Source organism: Heptranchias perlo, chromosome 4 (assembly GCF_035084215.1).
Source record: "Heptranchias perlo isolate sHepPer1 chromosome 4, sHepPer1.hap1, whole genome shotgun sequence".
Classification (NCBI taxonomy): Eukaryota; Metazoa; Chordata; class Chondrichthyes; order Hexanchiformes; family Hexanchidae; genus Heptranchias; species Heptranchias perlo.
In genome coordinates this window covers 67138019-67160190 of record NC_090328.1, presented here as the reverse complement: position 1 = coordinate 67160190, position 22172 = coordinate 67138019, and the positions used below count along the sequence as shown (strand labels likewise).

Here is a 22172-nt window from a genome sequence, read left to right as displayed (position 1 = left end):
CTCGCACTGGGGCTGCGGTTCCACGTCGGTGTATCTTCTGGCTTGGAGGGGGGTGGTGGAGGGCAGGTGTTGCCCTATGTGACGGAGTGGCCTCCTGCGTTGGTGAAGGGTCTCCCCCCCACCCCTGTGGAGTGCACCTTGGCAGCTGCCACAGGCTGCTGGCTGCAACACGTCTGTTTGGAGTGAGACTGTTTCCCCCAGTATGGGAAACAGTCTCAGTTGAAGGTAAAATCCCACACTTCCTAATAAGGCAGCTGAATCAGGTCATTTAATGACCTGAACAAGCAAAGTAAATACACTCAAGTGGCATCCCACTGGCTTTAATTGCCTGCGGGATTCCCACCAGCGGGGGCTGCGCATGCACCCCCGCACGTCAGCGCGGAACCCGGAAGTGGGCGGGATCGAGGCGCGATCCGGTCCCGCACCTGGATTTCGGGATTTTCGGGGGCCCCCCGCCGAGAAAGCACCCGATAGTGGGTGCTAAAATCGGGCCCCTGGTGTCGTAAGATTCCTAAAATTCCATGGCAGTTCTCCTGCTGCAACTTTGGAGACTGGCAGGAGCTCCCAGATAAACAGTCATTTACACCCTCGCTCCAGGAGTTCCACTGGTCTCCTCCCAAAGTTATTAACAAATGCAATAGATTAAGCTTTCTATCATATCCATCCTAAAATAATATGAAATTAGACTAATTGATTTGACAATTAGTCCTGAATTAGTATTTCTAGATGTTCCTTAATAACATGCCACACCACACTTTAGCCAGCTTGATTTTTCAGTGACATTGTAAATATCAAAAGCAACTACATAATTACTGCTGACATGATTTATAGTGCACCTGCCTTTAAAAGTCATAAATCACTATTAAAGAAATAAAAGAATCAAATCTCTCCATCAGTAACTCTTCACATTTACATTTATGTTATTCTTAATGACCATCAATATAGGACCAACTTCAACAGCTCAAAACAATTAACATCCTTCTAATTCATTTACGTCAGAAAACATCATCTTTACATTAAGTTTCCTTCAAAACCAGTACTTAAATGAATATAAAGTATAATGAATTCAAACAAATTCAATAAGAAACCTCAATGCTTAAAAAAAAACCCATCAAGCTCAGACTATTACAGTTAAATTATTTTTGCTTCTTATAGAACTTGGTGAGTTTGTTGGTGATGGATTAAACAGTTTTGATGTTGGTTAAAAAGTTGTCCAGAATCACGCCCGTATTTGACAAAACTTTTGTAACAACAATCTCATACTGACAGCTCAAAGTACGCTTGAGAGATGGTTACATTTTCCTCTCACAGCTCAACGTCTTGGTTGACCAGGGGGCGGTCCATGTGGGCGTGGACTTGCAGTTCCAGATCTTGGTTGTCCTGGGGGACGTGACGTTTGTCTTGGGTTCGGTGGTTTTGTTACTACCATTCGCGGTGGTGGTGGCGCCAGCCTCATTTCCCTTCCATGTTTTCCATTGGCTCTTGTCACTCCATTGGTGGCAGTGGGTTGTTTCTCATCCACTTTTTTATTTGTGTTTTGCCCTTTCAACATAAAAAAAAATAAATATGCTTTTATCTCAAAAATAATTTAATGAATTAATTATAAAACACTGAATGAAAGAAATTTGTGAAAACATGTTGCCTAAAATAGACTTTCAATAAACTAATAATTGCAGACACTTATTCACAATTTTGGTGAAGTCTCTTTGAATCCATGGCTGTTAAAATTGATACATTGGCCTTTAATTGAGTCAAGTAATATTCTGTTCATGTATGCTATAAGTGACTCACAATATTTTGAACTGTTGCTTGCTAATGCAAGACTAGTTACTTTTCCCAACTGTAACCTTGATTCTATTAGAAAACTAATAATGAAGCCATTTCAAGGTTAAAAGAGAACATGAACTTAGTTCATTCACAATATCATGGCTCTTTAAAAGGGAAATCTGCTCCAATCATTTTACATTAATAGAAACATTTACTTAGCTCCCCGTTCTCCGCTCATTCCCCTCCTGAATCACCGTTTCACGTTTAACTGCTTAGTTGTCTTGAATGGCATTCGAAATGGGTACTGACATAGCATATTGCACTATGGTGTAATTGATCTGTGGTCAATCCATTTTTACCTGCTACATTTTTGTTTATATTAAGTATGGTATAATTTAATTTTGTTGACATTTTTTGACAACACATTCAATGGATGGAACTGTAGTCGGAGAGAACTAGATAAATTGAATGAACTTTTCATGTTCTTCTCCTCCTTATGTTCGTCAATGCTGGAGATTATCTGTTGGCTGCTGCTGTACTCTTTTTATTCAGATTGAAATTTATGGTATGATTATAGTTGTGTCACTGGTAGAATACTAGCTCCAGGATCTGAATCTACATAAATAGATCTTCTGAGGTTGGCAGCTAGTGTTGGTATTTGTGAAATTTCTGTTATATCCCTATACATTTTCCAAGCCTCTGGTTTTTAAGTTACTCAAACTGCAGTTTACATTATTTAATGGCTTGCTTGGTTAATTTTTTATTGGTGTCAAAAAGTAGGTATGTATTAATCAAAAAATCAACTAGAGTCATATCACCTTTTGTATAACACTGCAATTTAACATTTTATTATTTTATAACATTTGTATCAATTTTCGTCTTGCAACAACACAAAGAAAACTTTTTTGAAACTTGACTGATTAGTTTTCTAAATTTATACTTTTTTGGTCATCATACAGAGAGATATCAGGGTTGGGGAATGGGATACTTTTCTACTTTTGACACTTTGGGCCCGATTTTAGCACCCGCTACCGGGTGCGTTCTCGGCAGGGGGGGCCCCGAAAATCCCGAAATCCCGGAGCGGGACCGGATCGCGCCTCGATCCCGCCCACGTCCGGGTTCCGTGCTGACGTGCGGGGGTGCGTGCGCAGCCCCCGCTGGTGGGAATCCCGCAGGCAATTAAAGCCAGCGGGATGCCACTTGAGTGTATTTACTTTGGTTGTTCAGGTCATTAACTGACCTGATTAAGGGACTGTGTGTGATTTTGGATAAACATGGGACTGTTTCACACACTGGGGGAAACAGTCCCAGTTGAAATGGACGTGTTGCAGCCGTCAGCCTGTGGCAGCTGCAGAGGTCCATTTGACAGGTGGGGGGGTGGGGGGGGGAGACCCTCACTCATTGCAGGAGGCCGCTCTGTCACTTGGGACAAAGTTTGGCCTCCACCACCCTCCTCCTGATGGTCGAAGTCTCCAACCTGCACACTTACCCCGGGGTCCGGAGACATGTACCTACCTTGCGGACCCCCTCAGATGTACATCTTGCAGATGGGGGCCGCCGTAGCTGCAGTCATGACCTCCTCGGAGGGCGAACGGCATCACCAGCCTCGCCATCCACGCCGTCCACCTCTGACACGTGGAGCTCCACAACAGAGTGCTGTGACATATCCACCTGTACAGCAGGAGGGAGGGCTACCGCAGAGAGAGATGCGTCGCAGAGGGCACTACCCTCGCCACACGTTCCACAGACCGAGGCTCAGCCTCCTGGACCTCTCTGAGCAGCAGTGCACACGGAGGCTCAGAGTCATTCGACACGTAGCCGTGGACATCTGTGGCTTCTTTCATGCCGAGCTGCTCCTGGCTGGCCCGTGCACCATCTTCCTACCTGTCGCTGTCAAAGTCACCACTGCCCTCCCGAACTTCTGCTCCACAGCCTTCCAGGCTGCAACCGGGGACATCCCCGATGTCTCTCAGTCGTCTGCGCAGAAGATCCCTGCAAATACACCTACACCCACTCTGCAGTGACACACTGGGTGGCATCAGTGGTGGGTCCTCATAGGAATACCCAGGAGCAGGCATTATTACACAAACCGGACAGGATTCGCGAAGACATGGCAGTAGTGGTGCCAATATAATGTGTGATGTGAGTTGTTCTTTAATTCAATAGAAGTAAGAACCATGACAATCCCTCAAAAACACTTGTGCATCCCCTTCATGCTCACGACACGTTTGCCTTACGCTGCCGACTGCACATATGTGATGCATGCCCTGTGGCTGCAGCACAGGTGGTGGCAGGTTGAGTGAGGCTGGCCGTGAGAGAAATGCACGAGAGGGTGAGTATGGGATAGAGCCATGAGATTGTATGAGGATTGGGTTGCGTGGTAGTGGCGGGATGAGTACTCGCGAGGTGAGTAGGTGCAGGTAAGTTGAGGATGAGGTTTGAGTGGGTATGAGGGGTCATGTGACAGAGTAGTGTTGGCAGTGCCGATGGAGATGTGGGGTGGGGGCAGTGTTGTGGCAGGCGGAGTGTAGGGGAAAGACTATGTGTTCTCACTGTGGCTGAACTACTGAGGTCATTGGAGCGCCTCCTGCACTGTATGCAGGTGGGCGATATGTTGGTGGCGCAGGTGACCCCCTCTGCCACCTCGAGCCAGCCCTTCTTGGTGGCAGAGGCGGGCCGCTTCCTCCCGTCCGCCGGGGGGAAGATCTCTGCCCTCCCCCTCCTCCTCACCCCATCTAATGATACCTGGGGTGAGGCATCATTAAACTGGGAGCAGCCTTCCCCCTGGGCTGCTCCATGATGTAATTTTTGCTGTTTGTGGCAGCATCTGTCAGTGGAGGACTGCCCCTTTAAATAGAGCGCCTCCAGCTGACAGATCTTGCTGCGCATACGCAGCCCGCCCGACGCGCAGATCAGCATCGGGGAACCCGGAGGAGCAGGTAAGTGGATCCAATTAGTGTGTTGCCTGCTACGATCGCGCGGGCAACCCACTAATTTCACCGGGCGCGTTGCTGGCCTACCTGCCGAGAACCCGCACCCCTGGTAAAATCGGGCCCTTTAAGTCAATATCAAGCACCCTTAGGTCACATATTTCACAGGGCAGATGCAAATGTGTTAACCAAACATCTTTAGGAATACTTTGGATGATATTGTCAATTTGTGACAAATCATGACAAGTTTATGTTGTGCTACGTGTCCCCACCAGCCAACAATGGGTTGAAACTGCCAACATTTCATTTCACACAAAGCCTTTATAACCAGTGGACAGAGTAGAATTTCATCCCATCAATTTGGCCTGGATTTGAACTTTGGCCTCAAAGACAAAAGGAAAGTATACTAATCCACAGCACCAGTCTCATTAGAGAAAGAAAAAAATTGAAATGAAAAAACACAGAAAATGCTGGGAATGCACAGAAAGGCAGGATGATGTTTGGACGTGCACCTCAGTTCTGATGAAGGGTACCATTTGACCTGGACATTCCCCAGTCACAACAAAGAGGCAAATCTCCCTTTAAACGTCAGTGCTGTTTAAAGTCTGGGCACTTTATCAACTTACTGTAGAATCTCTTCAACATTGAGAGAGCATGGACACTCCTGCCTGCATTCTCAAAACATTAATGCTGGTAGTGCAATATAACAATAGCCTCAAACTGGTTGAAATTAGCTTTAAAATGTCTGCAATGGATAACTAGGCAGACTTTAACACCAAAACTATAGAGGAAATGGCAGAACATTATTTATTTGTTGAGAAGCATAGACAAGAGAGGTAAGGAAGGTGAAAGAGGATAAATATAATCGACATGTTTGAATGTGTGGGAAATGTTAATTATTTTTAGCTGAAACTAAAAATAATAGAAAACAATTTTATTTCCAGAAAGAAAACCTATTTTTTATGTTGTGTTCATGTTTTCTCTTGGCTGACTCCTCTGGACATTTTGCATTTTCTTTCGTTCTGAAGGAGTCGTTGGATGACTGCCATTGCTGTTGAAGGTCTAATGTGACCTGCTCATGGGCACTGGTAAACATTCTTTCACTTGTGAAGGGGAAAACCCCAGTTTGGTTTGCCAGAAACCCCCCGATATAAAAATGTCCATTAGTTGTGCTCATACATTTAGTGCTGATAAATTATATCAAAAATTAACCTGGTTATCTCATGGATGAGATGATGTCAATCCTTAGATGTAAAGGCCTTGAACGGATCTAAAAAAAACCTTAGAGTCATATTATAATTTTTGTGATATGGTGCCCACCTTGTAAATTGATACTGGGACCTAGAAGGTAGACAAGAATTTATTTTTTTTTACAGAAAATAAATATAAATTAGATGGAATGAGACATATTTGATATTTGTAATCAGAAAAATAGAAGGGAGAGAAAATGGAGAGAACAGGTAAAGCAATGGAGAACAGAACTTTTTTTTAAATGGAAAACTGTCTATTTTAATTGTATAGGTTTATTACAATAATAAAGCTACTCATGGGGCATGATTTTAGCCCGGGGGGGTGGAATTCCTGTCGGGAAACCGGGAAGTGGGTTTCCTGGACGTCTTTACGATTTTGACATAAGGACGTCATTTTTTTCTTTTTTTGCCAGTTTCCCGCCCCACAGGCTGGCTCTCAGTCGGACGGGAGAAGAGTCAGGAAGAGGACATGATCACCTAACTGTTAGCTTGGGGAGGGGAGGGGTCACTGCGGGGGGGGGTTAGTCATCGGGGGGGCTGTCAGTCATCCTGGGGGGGGGAGGGGTCAGTCATCGGAGGGGTATCAGTCATCGAAGGGGTCAGTCATCGGGGGGTGTCTGGGTCAGGGGTCATCACGGGGTCAGAGATGGTGGGGGGAGATCGGAAATGGTAAGGGGGTTCGGAGATGGGAGGGGGAGCCAAAGATCATGGGGGGGGTTGGAGGTTGTAACGGGGGTCGGAGATCGTGGGGGGGGGGTCGGAGATCGTGGGGGGGGGGGGCCGGAGATCGTGGGGGGGGGGGGTCGGAGATCGTGTGGGGGGGGGGGTCGGAGATCGTGTGGGGGGGGGGGTCGGAGATCGTGGGGGGGGGGGGTCGGAGATCGTGGGGGGGGGGTCGGAGATCGTGGGGGGGGGGGGGGTCGGAGATCGTGGGGGGGGGGGGTCGGAGATCGTGGGGGGGGGGGGTCGGAGATCGTGGGGGGGGGGGTCGGAGATCGTGGGGGGGGGGGTCGGAGATCGTGGGGGGGGGGGGTCGGAGATCGTGGGGGGGGGGGGTCGGAGATCGTGGGGGGGGGGGGGTCGGAGATCGTGGGGGGGGGGGGTCGGAGATCGTGGGGGGGGGGGGTCGGAGATCGTGGGGGGGGGGGGTCGGAGATCGTGGGGGGGGGGTCGGAGATCGTGGGGGGGGGTCGGAGATCGTGGGGGGGGGTCGGAGATCGTGGGGGGGGGTCGGAGATCGTGGGGGGGGGTCGGAGATCGTGGGGGGGGGTCGGAGATCGTGGGGGGGGGGGTCACTGCAGATAGGCTTGTTAGGCCTGAGGGAAGCTCCTCCGGGCCCACAAGCTGTGCTATATGGGCACTTATCTGCAGTTTCGGGCCTTCTCGCCTCCTCTCACATGGTGTGAAGTAGAAGTCCCAGGAATTCCGGCCCCCAGGGGCTAAAATCAAAAAATCTTTGAAAATGGACACCCGCATCCTCCTTAAAAACTTTTATTGCCCAACCCGCCTCCTGAGAGCAGGTTGGTCGCCTGCCCCTCATCTCGCCTCCGTGAGAATCGGAAATGGGCGAGTTGGGGGCGGATTATAGATTTTTGCAATTTTTACTGTCCCCCCTGCCCCCAACCCACCCGTTTTTCCAGGCTAAAATTATGCCTATAATATGAGTAGTTTTATGACTGCAATATTAGTGTTTGTGACAGCATCATGGGGTATGTGCTGCGAACTTAAAGAAATAAATATCCCAGACTAAACGTCTGTCCCCTGCTTTCATTCCATCGTGACTCTGATTAAAATCCCGGGAATGAGTCACTTAAATAATAGTCAGAACAACAGAGGTGCTTGCCCCCATGGAGGTAGCATAGTCTTGCAGTGACAAACTACCACTCCAAGAGGTTAGCCAGAGGCTATATTGGGCTGAAGAAGTAGGCAAAATCGTTTTTCTTATTACTTCCTAGGAAAGATGGCCCGGTCTGGAACAGTAATCATTCCCTCTGGGAGCGATTACTGTTCAGCTCTTCAGTGGTGGAACCCACATTCGGCCCAGAAAAGATCCAATGCCTGCTCTAAGCAGATGTAGGTACCACTGAGCTTAACAGGGATCTATCTGATGTACCTCCCTGGTAACCCAGGCACAGTTATAGCCATGATCCCAAAGCACCTTGGAACGTTTTACTACCTTAAAGGCACGATATAAATACAAGTTGTTATTGCTGTTATTGCTGGATCTAAGTGGGACAGGCAGAAGAAACTCCCCCCCACCCCTCCACCATCTGGTTGGAATTTATATGGTCTTTGAAAATGAGACAGAAACCTGGCTGATCCTGTTTTCCAACTACTCCCCACCCGCATCAGATTTCCACTGTCAAAGCCCAAAATATCATGCAGTTTCTATCCCAATATCTTGCACATCTTTCCAAAACACGGCAATGAACAGACACTGCTCACAAATGTGCTCTTGCAAATGGAAAGGGGTAAATACAGCCCTTAATTTGAACTGTTACACTTCATTAATGTACCATTCCTGTAGAGCTTTCAAAGACAGTCAATGGCTAAAACTGAGCAACATGAAACCAAAGGTAAAACTACAAAATGTTAACATTTGAAAAAGCTGATTTAAGCTAACATTTATAGTGCAGTCGTTTTACTAATGAAAATCCAATCAAATTTCATCATGCAAATAATGGTATAATTGCTGAATAAAGATTTATATGTGAGAGTCTTTTCATTCTATTTGATTTTTTTCTAGATTTATATTTTTATCAAAATTTGACAGCACACACAAAAAAACAGCTTCTAAGAACCCGGCTCTCGCTCTCACCTGATTCAGGTTTGCTACCATTCCCTTTAATTGGTAAAAGGTCTTCCAAATCTTGCAACATAGGATTGACAGTATTTTTATTGTTCCTTCTATTCTTTTGTTCCTCACGTTGCTTTTGTAAAGGAAAAGAATCAGACTGTATTTAATGACACCTCATTGCAAAATATAAATATATTTACGGAATACACATGATCTGGAGTACACAGAGATAATGGCATCGTTATCTATGAGTAATGTTATTGTGTTGGATAACACTTCAGAATGTGACATAATATAGAAATACAATTATTTATTAACTTCTATGTTTGATTTACGATATTCAGTTTTGTCAGGAAGGTGTCTTGGCTGACTGCAATAGACAATGCAGTAAAGCTTGGATTGTATTTTTAACCACATGATTAGGCCCAAAGAAATATCAGCATTTATTTTACTAGTTGATACAAGGGAATGTTATACAGTGCATTGACAATACAATTTTAGCATTGGTATAAAGCACTTTCGGTTTCACACCGGCTTTAATCTCATGTAGCGCAAGTTGTGTTGAAGGCACAAATGGAGTCCGAAGCAAAGCAGAATGAGATTTCTTCCTCCAGGGAGAAGTCTCACTCCACTTTGGTTCAGTATCAGACTCTGACTCTGGAATTAGGGTCCACTGGCATTATAACTAATGGTGTAAAGTGAAACCGCTTTGCACCAATGATGTAATTTTACTGTGACTGCACTCATTATATGCAACTACTAATACATTCAAGCAGTAGAGTTCAGAAACATAGAAAATAGGAGCAGGTGTAGGCCATTCGGCCCTTCGAGCCTGCTCTGCCATTCAATATGATCATGGCTGATCCTCTATCTCAATACCATATTCCTGCTCTTTCCCCATACCCCTTGATGCCTTTTGTGTCCAGAAATCGATCTAGCTCCTTCTAAATATATTCAGTGACTTGGCCTCCACAGCCTTCTGTGCTAGAGAATTCCACAGGTTAACCTCTGAGTGAAGAAATTTCTCCTCACCTCAGTCCGAAATGTCCTACCCCGTATCCTGAGACTGTGACCCCTCATTCTGGACCTCCCAGCCAGGGGAAACATCCTCGCCGCATCCAGTCTGTCTAGCCGTGTCAGAATTTTATATGTTTCAATGAGATTCCCTCTCATTCTTCTAAACTCGAGTGAATGCAGGCCGAGTCGACCCAATCTCTCCTCATACGACAGTCCTGCCATCCCAGGAAACAGTCTGGTGAATCTTCACTGCACTCCCTCTATGGCAAGTATATCTTTCTTAGGTAAGGAGACCAAAGCTGCACACAATACTCCAGGTGTGGTCTCATCAAGGCCCTGTATAACTGCAGTAAGACATCCTTGCTCCTGTACTCAAATCCTCTTGCAATGAAGGCCAACATATCATTTGCCTTCCCAACTGCTTGCTGCACCTACATGTTTGCTTTCAGTGACTGGTGTACAAGGACACCCAGGTCCCTTTGTACGTCAACATTTCCCAATCTATCACCATTTAAATAATATTCTGCCTTTCTGTATTTCCTTCTGAAGTCGATTACTTCACATTTATTCCTGTTACACTGCATCTACCATGTATTTGCCCACTCACTCAACTTGTCTAAATCGCCTTGAAACCTCTTTGCATCCTCCTCTCAACTCACAATCCCACCTAGTTTTGTGTCATCAGCAAACTTGGAAATATTACATTTGGTTCCCTCATCCAAATCATTGATATATATTGTGAATAGCTGGGGCCCAAGCACTGATCCCTGCGATACCCCACTAGTCACTGGCTGCCACCCCGAAAAAGACCATTTATTCCTACTCTCTGTTTCCTGTCTGTTAAGCAATTTTCAATCAATGCCAGTAAATTACCCCCAATCCCATGTGCTTTAATTTTGCACACTAACCTCTTATGTGGGACTTTATCAAAGGCCTTCTGAAAATCCAAATAAACCACATCCACTAGGTTTGTCAAACATGATTTCCCTTTCATAAATCCATGTTGACTTTGTCTAATCCCATTGATATTTTCTAAGTGTCCTGTTATCACATCCTTTATAATAGACTCTAGCATTTTCCCTACTATTGATGTTAGGCTAACTGGTCTGTAGTTCCCCGTTTTCTCTCTCCCTCCTTTTTTAAATAGTGGGATTACATTTGCCACCCTCCAATCTGCAGGAACTGTTCCATAATCTATAGAATTTTAGAAGATGACAACTAATGCATCCACTATTTCCATGGCTACCTCTTTTAGTACTCTGGGATGCAGATTATCAGGCCTTGGGGATTTATCGGCTTTCAGTCCCATTAATTTCTCCAGCACTTTTTTTTACTAATACTAATTTCTTTTAATTCCTCCTTCTCACTAATCCCTTGGTTCCCTAGCATTTCTGGGGAGTTATTTGTGTCCTCTTCCTTGAAGGCAGAACTAAAGTATTTGTTTAATTGCTCTGCCAATTCCTTGTTCCTCATTATAAATTCTCCCGTTTCTGACTGTAAGGGACCCACATTTGTCTTCACTAATCTTTTTACATACTTGTAGAAGCTTTTACAGTCCATTTTTATGTTCCTTGCAAGTTTACTTTCATACTCTATTTTCCCCCTCTTAATCAATCTCTTGGTCCTTTTTTGCTGAATTCTAAACTGCTTTCAGGCTTGCTACTTTTTCTGGCAACTTTATATGACTCCTCTTTGGATCTAATACTATCCTTAATTTCTTTTGTTAGCCATGTTTGGGCCGCTTTTCCTTTTGTTTTTTTGTGCCAGAAAGGAATGTATAATTGTTGCAATTCATGAATTCATTCCTTAAATGTTAGCCATTGCCTGTCCACCATCATGCCTTTTAATGAAGCTTCCCAATCTATCATAGCCAACTCACTCCTCATATCTTCATAGTTTCCTTTGTTTAGATTTAGGACCCTAGTTTCGGATTGGACTACTTCACTCTCCATCTTAATGAAGAATTCTATCATGTTATGGTCACTCTTCCCTAAAGGACTCCGCATAATAAGATTATTAATTAACCCCTTCTCATTGCACAATACCCAATCTAGGATAGTCTGTTCCCTGGTTGGCTCCTCAACATACTGGTCTAAAAAAAAATCTTGTATATACTCCAGGAATTCATCCTCCACAGTATTATTGCTAATTTGGTTTGGCCAGTCTATATACAGATTAAAGTCACCCATGATTACTGTAGTACCCTTGTTACATGCATCTCTAATTTCCTGTTTGATGCCATCCCCTACATTACCACTACTGTTTGGAGGCCTACAGACAACTCCCACCAGTGTTTTCTGCCCCTTGGTGCTTCTTAACTCCACCCAGACTGATTCTACATCTTGATTTTCTGAGCCAATATCCTTCCTCACTATTGCTCTGATTTCATCCTTTACTAACAATGCCACCCCACCTCCTTTTCCTTTTTGCCTGTCCTTCCTAATATTGAATACTTTTGGATATTCAGCTCCCAGTCTTGGTCACCCTGCAGCCATGTCTCCGTAATCGCAATTATATTGTATCTGTTTACATCTATTTGCATTGTTAATTCGTCTACCTTATTACGAATGCTTCGTGCATTCAGAAATGACGTGCTATTGAAACCCTGTGATAAAGTTTGCAAACACAAACCTATTATTTATTTGAATCGATGAATGGTTCACAGCATTCTATTTTAAAATGCAGTGCAAATTCCTGTCAAGCTCTGTCTATGGCAAAATCTATTTTAAAAGTGTCAACATTTACTTGAAGTACCAGTTATGCCTGTAAGTGGGGGTATGATAGAGGTTAGCAATGTTAAATGCAACATACCTTTAGCTACTAAAACAGCAGCAGTGATTGAATATTACTGATTTTAACATTGCATATCCATTCACACCATAACTTCTAGACACCAGAAACCAGTAGGAAAGGGCTATAGGCTTCACTACTACAGCAGGCTTCCCCCAAATTCAGGCTGTGATTGACTGCAGCCATGGTCACCCACCTTTATGGTCAGCTGGTGAGTGATAACCACCAGTGCATCATGCAGGTCTGTGCCTGCTTTTCTGGTAGCTTCATGATGCCTACATACAGTGGCAGTCCTCCATCACCTCACTCTTTGACCCAACACAGCAAGTCAGAAGATGGCTGCTTGAGGACAAGGGTACATTTGGCTCATGACACCTCACAAAACTCACATTTGCCAGCTAGGCAGAGGTATAACCTGAGTCATGGTACCACGTGACCCATCATCGAGCAGACCATTGGAATGGTCAAACAACAATCCACCGCCTGGACATGTCTGGTGGCTTTCTGCTGTACAGCCCATAGAGTGTCCTGGGCTGCGGTCATTTACTGTTTGTGGCACAACGTTGCTGTGCAATGCAGATAATAAATGGAGCTGGCACAGCAAGAAGACCTTCCACCATCAGATCAGGAAGACCCCGGCGATGGCATGGTTGGAGCAGAAGCAGGAGTGCAACAACACCAGTCTGCTTCCAGAGCTTTTTGGTAACAGTTACTGGACAATTGCATCATCTGAATTCTCCTTACCCCCACCTCTGCATTAACAGGCCTGCACACTATCTCTGCCACTCCTTCCACCATCCTATAAAGTATTTCCAATCATTGATCAACATTAATATACATGACACCTGACACTGCAGGCTCTGTAGCTACTATAGAACCACACTGAAAAGTCGCAACTTATAATGCTATGACATTTTAATGGCAGACACATCTGCCATCAAACAATATTTTCACCCATGTGTTAGCCCATAAAGCTTTGCTTCAGTGATTGCTGGCAGTTCTTGTGCTTCTACGAGGTTTTCCTCCAAAGGCTTCAGCATGGGGCGGGGGGGCGGGTGTTGGGGGTGGAAGGTATCTGATGGTTAGATGAGGGCGGTTGAGATGCTTGTGGTCGGTGACCTGTAAGAGCTCGGGCCCCGAGAGGTCCCGGCTACATACTATGGCATCTCAGCTTCTGCCATGGCAGTCTGACTCAGCTAGCTTTTTGGCACGATAGCAGGCATTGCTTCAGGGGGTGATGAGGGAGCATATTTTCTGTCGCCCTGAACAGAAGGCAACACTTGCCACCCTCTTTGTGCCACTCCCATTCCCATAGCACCACAGGTCAGCATTCTCACTGATTTGCAGGCCAAACTATAGAAGATCTGTGCCACAATTGCAGCTCCTATCAACATGTTCTCCAAGCCTTTTGAAGTTGGTAGAGAAGTTGATGGAGCCCAGATCCTGAATGGCACTGATCAAAGATGCAAGAACTGTTAATACAGAGGCCCCTACTACCATTGAAGTGGCCATATGCTCCATGGTAGACGGCAGAGTGTTAACGCCTTGCACCAGAACACCACACAAGTGGAAGTGGACTCCTCCAAAACTCTCAAGACAGTGCGGCAGCTCTGAGGCAGGCTTTCTAATAACTTGTAAAATTGTTGGTGCGCAGAAAACTGTTCTTTTTATATAGGCTGGGTCACTAAAGTTAGCATCTCTGTCCTCTCCACCAGCGCTAGAACCCAGGCTTGCCCTCCGGTGAGCTGTCTCCTGGGCTATCCTTTCCACTACCCCCTTCTCACTAGTACTCCATGATTGACCATGTGCAGACTGCTCTAAACTCAGGCTGCCGATTTCTGTGCTAGTGCTTGGGAGGGATGGAGTTGAGTGTCGGTGTTTCTTCTGGAGGTTTGTACCATTCTGAGTTGTGCTTATTATCGTCTGAGTCATGGGATGGACCTAGAAAAATGGAAGCGAGAAAAGAGTCAGCATGGTAGGGAAGGGTTAGGCAGTAGCAGATGAGTGGTAGCGCTAAGTAGAACTAGGTTGACAAGATAACTGTACGTGTGATTGCTTGAGAAAAGAGCAAAGCAGACAGCCTGTTGAGCATGGCCTGCAGTCTTCCTACTGCCACGCTCCTCAAGCTGCCTGCTCCAATGATGTCCACTGCTTCCGCTTCCATCTGTGTGAGGGCCTGGGTGGAGGCATGTTCTCCCCCCCAGTTCTGCTCCTCTCCCCAGTTGTTGTGAGCCAGTTATCCTACAAAAGGAGTGGGCGAGAGTTAGTGTGTGGTTCTTGTAAAGGTTTGTGCAGATGTGTGAGGCACCTTCATATAATGGGCCTGCTGAGAGGGAGAAGCAGCAAGTTGTGAGCAGGATAAGGGAGGTGGTCATGTGCAAGAATGTTGTTCCAGTGTGAAATGTGAGAGCAGTTAACAGAAGAGTGAGATGCTTTCTAGTTGCTGTTAGATGAAAGCAGAATACTGTTTCTGCTGCTATGAGGGCAATAGCAGCAGGTGAGTATGTGATTGGAAGGAAGGTTGGTGCAGTGCCCCTTGTGGTTGGTGGAGAAGCATGTGGAGTGGGGGAGGGAAGGTTTGGAGCGCTCAGGGGAGGGAGTGCTGTGGCAAGGTGTACTGGAGAGAAATCCTGGCCCGGAAATTGCACTGAGCGGTGAATGAACTTCGCCCGCCACTCATAAGTAACTAACTCTCCCACAAGCTGTTCACGGGCTTCTGGGCGCCAACTTGCATCAATGGAGACCTGCAAGGAGAGCAGCGTTATTTCATGGGCTTCTTTGAGCTGTGTGTGCAGGCAAAGGACCTCGTTCCCCCCTCAACCAATCAGCTTGAAGCATCCTTGACAAACCGCGCAGTCAGAACCAGGAATTGTCAGGTAGATTAGTAAATTCTCTATAAAATTAGTTAGAGAAAATGAAATAAAGAGAGGGTGAGATTAAAATGCTGCACTTCTTGCAGGTCTCCATCGACAATTAAAAGACAGAGTTAAAAAATAACAATTTAAATTTTTTTTTAAATGTCCCCAAACAAGTAATATCGAGAGGAATGGGACTCCACCTTTTTAAGTTAATTTTCAGTGCCAGAGAGATTGTTTGGCAGTCATTAATACTTACCACGCTGTTAAAAGTTAGTTTAGACCTAAAAAACCCAGTGAACCTTTTTTATGGAGAGATACTTTGCATCTGTCTTCATTAAAGAGGATGCTGCCATTGTAGCTATAAAGGAGGAGGTAGTAGTGATATTGGAGAGGATAAAAATAGATAAAGAGGAGGTACTTACAAGATTGGCAGCACTCAAAGTAGAAAAATTACCCAGTCCAGATGGGATACATCCCAGGTTACTGAGGGAAGTATGGGTGGAAATTACGGAGGCTCTGGCCACAATCTTCCAATCCTCTTTAGATATCGGGACAATGCCGGAGGACTGGAGGATTGCAAATGTTACACCCCTGTTCAAAAAAGGGGAGAGGGATAAACCCGGCAATTACAGGCCAGCCAGCCTAACATTGGTGGTGGGGAACCCTTTAGAGACAATAATCTGGGACAAAATTAATTGGCACTTGGAAAAGTATGGGCTAATAAATGAAAGTCAGCACAGATTTGTTAAAGGAAAATCACGTTTGACTAACTTGATTGACTTCTTCGATGAAGTAACAGAGAGGGTTGATGAGGGTAGAGCAGTTGATGTTTTGTATGTAGACTTTCAAAAGGCATTTGAAAAAGTACCACATAATAGAATTGTTAGCAAAATCAAAGGCCATGGGATTAAAGTGACAGTGGCAGTGTGGATAAAAAATTGGCTAAGGGACAGAAAGCAGAGAGTAGTGGTGAACGGTTGTTTTTCAGACTGGAGGGAAGTATACAGTGGTGTTCCCCAGGGGTCAGTATTAGGACCACTGATCTTTTTGATATATATTAATGACCTGGAGTTGGGTATCGAGGGTATAATTTCAAAGTTTGCAGATGACACGAAACTCGAAAATGTAGTAAACAATGTGGAGGATAATAACAGACTTCAGGAGGACATAGACAGACTGGTGAAATGGGCAGACACATGGGCCCCGATATCAGAGTAGAGGCGGGATGGGGAGTCCGACTCCTGCATGAGTGGAATGGTGGCACAGGTAGCGGAGGGAATCTCTGAGATAGCGTCACAGGGTCGTGAGCAACTCTCTGAGATACTGTCACAGGTAAGTGTGGGAATGTCTGTGATGGAGAGAAGGCTAGCCTCCATTAGGCTTCAAGCACGGCTCACAAATGAGTCCATTCAGCCCCTGACAACAGCCGTTCAGATTCACAGTGAACAATATCCTGCCGCCTTAAACAGGCTGACAGATAAACTAGTACTGGCCTTACAAGGCATCACACATGTCCTCCAAACTGTTGTCCAGCAGAGTAGTACGAGTGATGTGTCCATGGCCCTGGCCCAGGGGAGGGATGATGGCGAAAGGGTACATGGAAGTGGGGACGCCACTCAAAGCACTCCTACGTCTCACCCGTTGCCCCCGTCTCAACCAGTACCCACAATGCTGCCTCACCTCCAGGGTGGCCAAGTCTGCCCCTGCACACGTGCAAGTGGAGCAGTCTTTGGAGGGGCCCTCACAAGCTCTGAAACCCAGAGGGCGTAGGCCCAAAGCATCTAAGCAGTCAGGGCATGAACATGAGCAACTTGCCACTACATCTGCTGCAGCAACAGTGGATGCACCACATAGAAGTAGTCGGGAGAGAAAGGCGAAGGTTTTGTGAGCATGAAGGGTATTTGACAGACTGTCATATTTTTCATTTATATTTAGCTTTTGTTAAAGTGACATTAAATTTTATGATTGTCACCACTGGTGCCACGTCTTGCCCATTCTTGACTGGCCCTTTCATGAGGTTCACCAAAAACGGTGACAATTGATGCCACTCATTGGGTCACTTTACAGTGGGAGCATGTGTAGTTGCAGAACTGTTTTGTGCAGGGAGGGGTGGGCAGCCTAGTGTGGGCACTGCTCTTTCCAGGTGGAGAGAGGACTGGACTGTTCACATTTTCTGATGTTAGGAGAACCGTTCACATATCAGTGACTCCCTGGCCCCACGAGCAGCCAGGTGAGCCACTGCTCTGCCCATGAGTTCCTCCCCCTCCTCCATGTGGGTGGCAGATGTGGATAGGGACTCCTCAAGCGGCATCCCTCTCTGTTGTTGCCCTCTGTGCTCTTGTGCAGGTGCCTGTGGTGCAGCACTGTGTTGTGGATCTCCAAGTGGTAGAAGTGGACGCCGTATCCGGTGAGGCTGGTGATGTTGTTCGTTCTCGGATGTATTGGTAAATGCAGCCATCGCGCCCCCCGTCCTGATGGTGTGAGTTTGAGGGGGTCCGCAAAGTAGTTAAATATGTGTGAACAGAAGAATTTTGAGTGGAAAGTAAGAATTTTCAGTGAAAGCACAAAGATCTCGCAGCCAAAACTTTGTCTGAAAGAACTGAGTGCCCTGCTGCAACAAGTGACCTTTTCTCCCCACCTGTCAAAGAAGCATTTCAATGTCCCACTGGCTGCTGGCTGAAACACGTCTGTTACAACATGGAGTGTTTCCCACAGCACAGGAAACACACTGAGGACGCTTCAAAATCGCACCCCTGCCTCAACTGGAGAAAATTAAGTAGTTCAACTACTTAAACTATCTAAACAACGGTGTCAAGTATCATCCCGCTAGCTTTAATTGCCGATGGGACTTCCGCTTTTGGGAGGCACACGCGCACCCAGACGCGTCAGTGGGGAACCCAGAGGTCTGTGGATTGGAGCCGGGTTCCAAATCGGGATTTCCCTGATTTTCGGAGCCCCCCTGCCCCCAATGCACCTGCAATTTCCCGGGAAAATTGAGCCCATGGCAGATGAAATTTAACACAGAGAAATGTGAAGTGATACATTTTGGTAGGAAGAATGGGGAGAGACGATATAAACTGAATGGTATAATTTTAAAGGGGGTGCAGGAACAGAGAGACCTGGGGGTGTACATACACAAATCTTTGAAGGTGGCTGGACAAGTTGAGAAAGCTGTTAAAAAAGCATAGGGGAGTACAAAAGCAAGGAAGTTATTCTAAACCTTTATAAAACACTGGTTAGGCCTCAACTGGAGTATTGTGTTCAATTCTGAGCACCACATTTTAGAAAGGATGTCAAGGCCATAAAGAGGGTGCAGAGGAGATTTACTAGAATATACCAAGGATGAGGGACTTCAGTTATGCGGATTGGAGAAGCTGAGATTGTTCTCCTTAGAACAGAGAAGGTTAAGGGGAGATTTGATAGAGGTGTTCAAAATCATGAACGGTTTTGATAAAGTAAATAAGGAGAAACAGTTTCCAGTGGCAGAAGGGTCAGTAACCAGAGGACACAGATTTAAGATGATTGGCAAAAGAACCAAAGGTGACCTGAGGTAACATTTTTTTTACGAAGCGAGTTGTGATGATCTGGAATGCATCACCTGAAAGGATGGTGAAAGCAGGTTCAATAGTAACTTTTAAAAAAGGGAATTAGATAAATACTTGAAGGGAAAAAATTTACAGGGCTATGCGGAAAGAAGAGGGGAATGGGACTAACTGGATAGCTCTTTTGCAGAGCCGGCATGGGCATGATGGGCCGAATGGCCTCCTCCTCTGCTCTATGATACTGTAATAAGTTTGTTTCCAGCTGGGCGGTGCAGCAAGTTCGCGCCAGTCCATTCATTCTCCCGACGAGATCTCTTTAACGTGAGGCTTTCAAACAAGCAGGGCAAATGTTAGAGCAATTTCTGGATTTCTGCGTTTGACTGTGTATGTTTTTTTTAAATTCGTTCACGGGATGTGGGCGTCGCTGGCGAGGCCAGCATTTATTGCCCATTCCTAATTGCCCTCGAGAAGGTGGTGGTGAGCCGCCTTCTTGAACCGCTGCAGTCCGTGTGGTGAAGGTTCTCCCACAGTGCTGTTAGGAAGGGAGTTCCAGGATTTTGACCCAGCGACAATGAAGGAACGGCGATATATTTCCAAGTCGGGATGGTGTGTGACTTGGAGGGGAACATGCAGGTGGTGTTGTTCCCATGTGCCTGCTGCTCTTGTCCTTCTAGGTGGTAGAGGTCGCGGGTTTGGGAGTTGCTGCAGTGCATCCTGTGGATGGTACACACTGAAGCCACAGTGCGCCGGTGGTGAAGGGAGTGAATGTTTAGGGTGGTGGATGGGGTGCCAATCAAGCGGGCTGCTTTATCTTGGATGGGCTCCGAAAATCAGGGAAATCCCATTCGGGTTTGGAACCCGGCTCCAATCCACAGACCTCTGGGTTCCCCACTGACGCGTCTGGGTGCGCGTGTGCCTCCCAAAAGCGGAAGTCCCATCGGCAATTAAAGCCAGCGGGATGATACTTGACACCGTTGTTTAGATAGTTTAAGTAGTTGAAGGTGTGCTCTGCAGAACTTGCTCTTCCATTTGCCCTGAAATAACAGTGAGCCCTGTTAGCCTCACCATTATTTCATGAGCAATTTCTGGGCCAAAGATTACAAGATACCATTCTCATCTTTGCTATCCGGGTCAGGTCATTGAAGCAGTTGTGACACTAAACCCATGTCCTGCGCTAACACTGTCAGCCACCTCCCTCCAGGCCTGTTGCAAAGTCTGTCTTACCATCCTTCTGCCATCCAAGGGGAAGAGGATCTGCCTGCATTCCATCACCTGCTCCACAAGGATTTCTACCTCTTGTCACTAAATCTCAGAGCTCATGACTGTGACATCTTAACACCTTAAATCTCCAAAAGATCAGCAACAATTTCATGAGAGTAAAAGGACACCTCGCTTTAAGAGGTGCATGCACACTTTAAATAGGCGCTGAGCTCAATGGAAATCCTGCTCTCCAATGGATCGTTCTCAGATCAATTGTCATTTGGATACAATGTTGCAGAGTCCGTTGACATCCTTGTACGGAGGAATTGGCAGGATTTTGGGGGGAGTTTGGCCTCTCGCCAGTCCTGTCTCCAAAAAATTACATCATGGCAGAGCACTGGCTGCCTGTCAACATTTTCCTGATGTTGGAAAGGGGCAGAACCTGTTTCTGCCCACATTCCTGCCTGTCAGCTTCCACTGAAATTCCCGCTGAAATTGCACCCGTCAGATGCCAGGAAATTCACGGTTTCTATATTTATGTGCTTTTCTATATAAACCATAAATATAGAAAACCTTGTATTTGCCATGTTTGTTAAGTAACTGTATGTGCAGGATAAGTATTTTTCAACATGAACTTACCATTTGCATCTTCTTTTTTAGCTCCAGGTTTGCTGTTTCATATGTTTTTGAAATGGCATTAAGGTAGTAAATGGCTAAACTGCAATTAAATACAGGTTAAAAGGTAGTGAGACATCTTAATACTTGATAAATTATAACTAATTCTGTTTAAAATACACTTTGTACCTTGGCATATGCAAAATGATTATTATTCCCTATTCAGAATTACAATTAAGATGATGACTGCTCAGTTAGGTTCGTACCAGAGTGAATCCAATATTGATCCCAAAATTGATGTTTGCCCATTCAGTCAATCTAGCCCTATAAACCTTTTCTTAAAAAGTAAAAGGGCCTGAAAACATGCAGGCCAGCCATCCTGACAGATACACCAGGATCGCACCTGCAGTGACCTCTTCCCTGCTGCTTCCTTGACAGCTTACATGCCTGAGTATGTGGGGTTAGGGAGGGGTCTCCCAATTTAAATACAGTTACAGGAACTGGGGGCATATTTCAGGCACCCACTTCTCTCAGGAGGCTACAAAATGCAGCCTTGTTGCCCAGGATGGATTCAGCCCAATCTGCCCCCTTTATAAAGGGGGCAAAATGAATCATGAGCTAGAATTTTAATGGGGGTCCAGGCCAAATTTTTGAAGTAAGAAATTCCCACCACCAGTAACCAGGCCTAAAACCTACAGGTGACAAAAGTTGAAAGTAAAATATAAACATTCTCCAAGTAAGTTATGGTCAATTTCACAAGCAGAATATATGTCATATGTCTTGATTCTTCATCATTGATTTATTACCCATTAAAGCAAGTTCAGCTCCCCTGATGGCCTGCTTATAGTACTATTTGGTGTCATACTAAACCATACAGACCAGAAGGTCTCAGATTTAATTCTGGGTCAGGTAACCTCAATCAGACCACTGGGATAGGAAAGGGAGGAAAATATCAGCCAGGGTTCCTGAACCTGTTCCCCTCCCTCCAATGACTCCATCCGGAAAGTGCATGCGTTATGGATATTAGACCCAGATAGGATTGGGCTCATCTCCGATGCCATCCACAGTCAAATAGCTTGCTACTGTCTAGGCACACGTAAAGAATTAGTACATAGTGGGTATGAGGCTGCAGCACATTAATGTCCATTAAGTGGTTTCATCTCCTTTAATGTTCCCATAATATAATCACACATTATTCCCTCCTCCTAGTATCAGGCCCAATATAGGCAAGAGCTCATCGGTATAAATCTAAATATATTAAAATCAGTCGACTAAGGGAAATCCAATAAAGTCACTGTATAGACAAAAGCTTTATGCCAGTCACTTTGGCCAGATAACTTGTAAGGTAATTTATCTCCTCCTTAATTTCCTATCAATATTGTATAATATGCTGCAGAAATTTTTAT

The 22172-nt window shown here is 45.4% G+C and overlaps 1 protein-coding gene across 1 annotated transcript in view; it reads right to left on the bottom strand.

The window, feature by feature from the left end:
* Positions 1 to 880: 880 nt before the first annotated feature.
* The window catches only part of LOC137320509 (transmembrane channel-like protein 2-A), an 88463-nt gene continuing 67171 nt past the window's right edge, over positions 881 to 22172 (bottom strand). The window contains exons 18-20 of the mRNA XM_067982199.1: positions 20791 to 20869; positions 8766 to 8877; positions 881 to 1542 (exon numbers count right to left, since the gene is read on the bottom strand). Of these exons, the coding sequence (XP_067838300.1) occupies positions 1313 to 1542; positions 8766 to 8877; positions 20791 to 20869 (421 nt within the window). The 3' untranslated portion in view covers positions 881 to 1312. The remainder of the gene's footprint in view (positions 1543 to 8765; positions 8878 to 20790; positions 20870 to 22172) is intronic.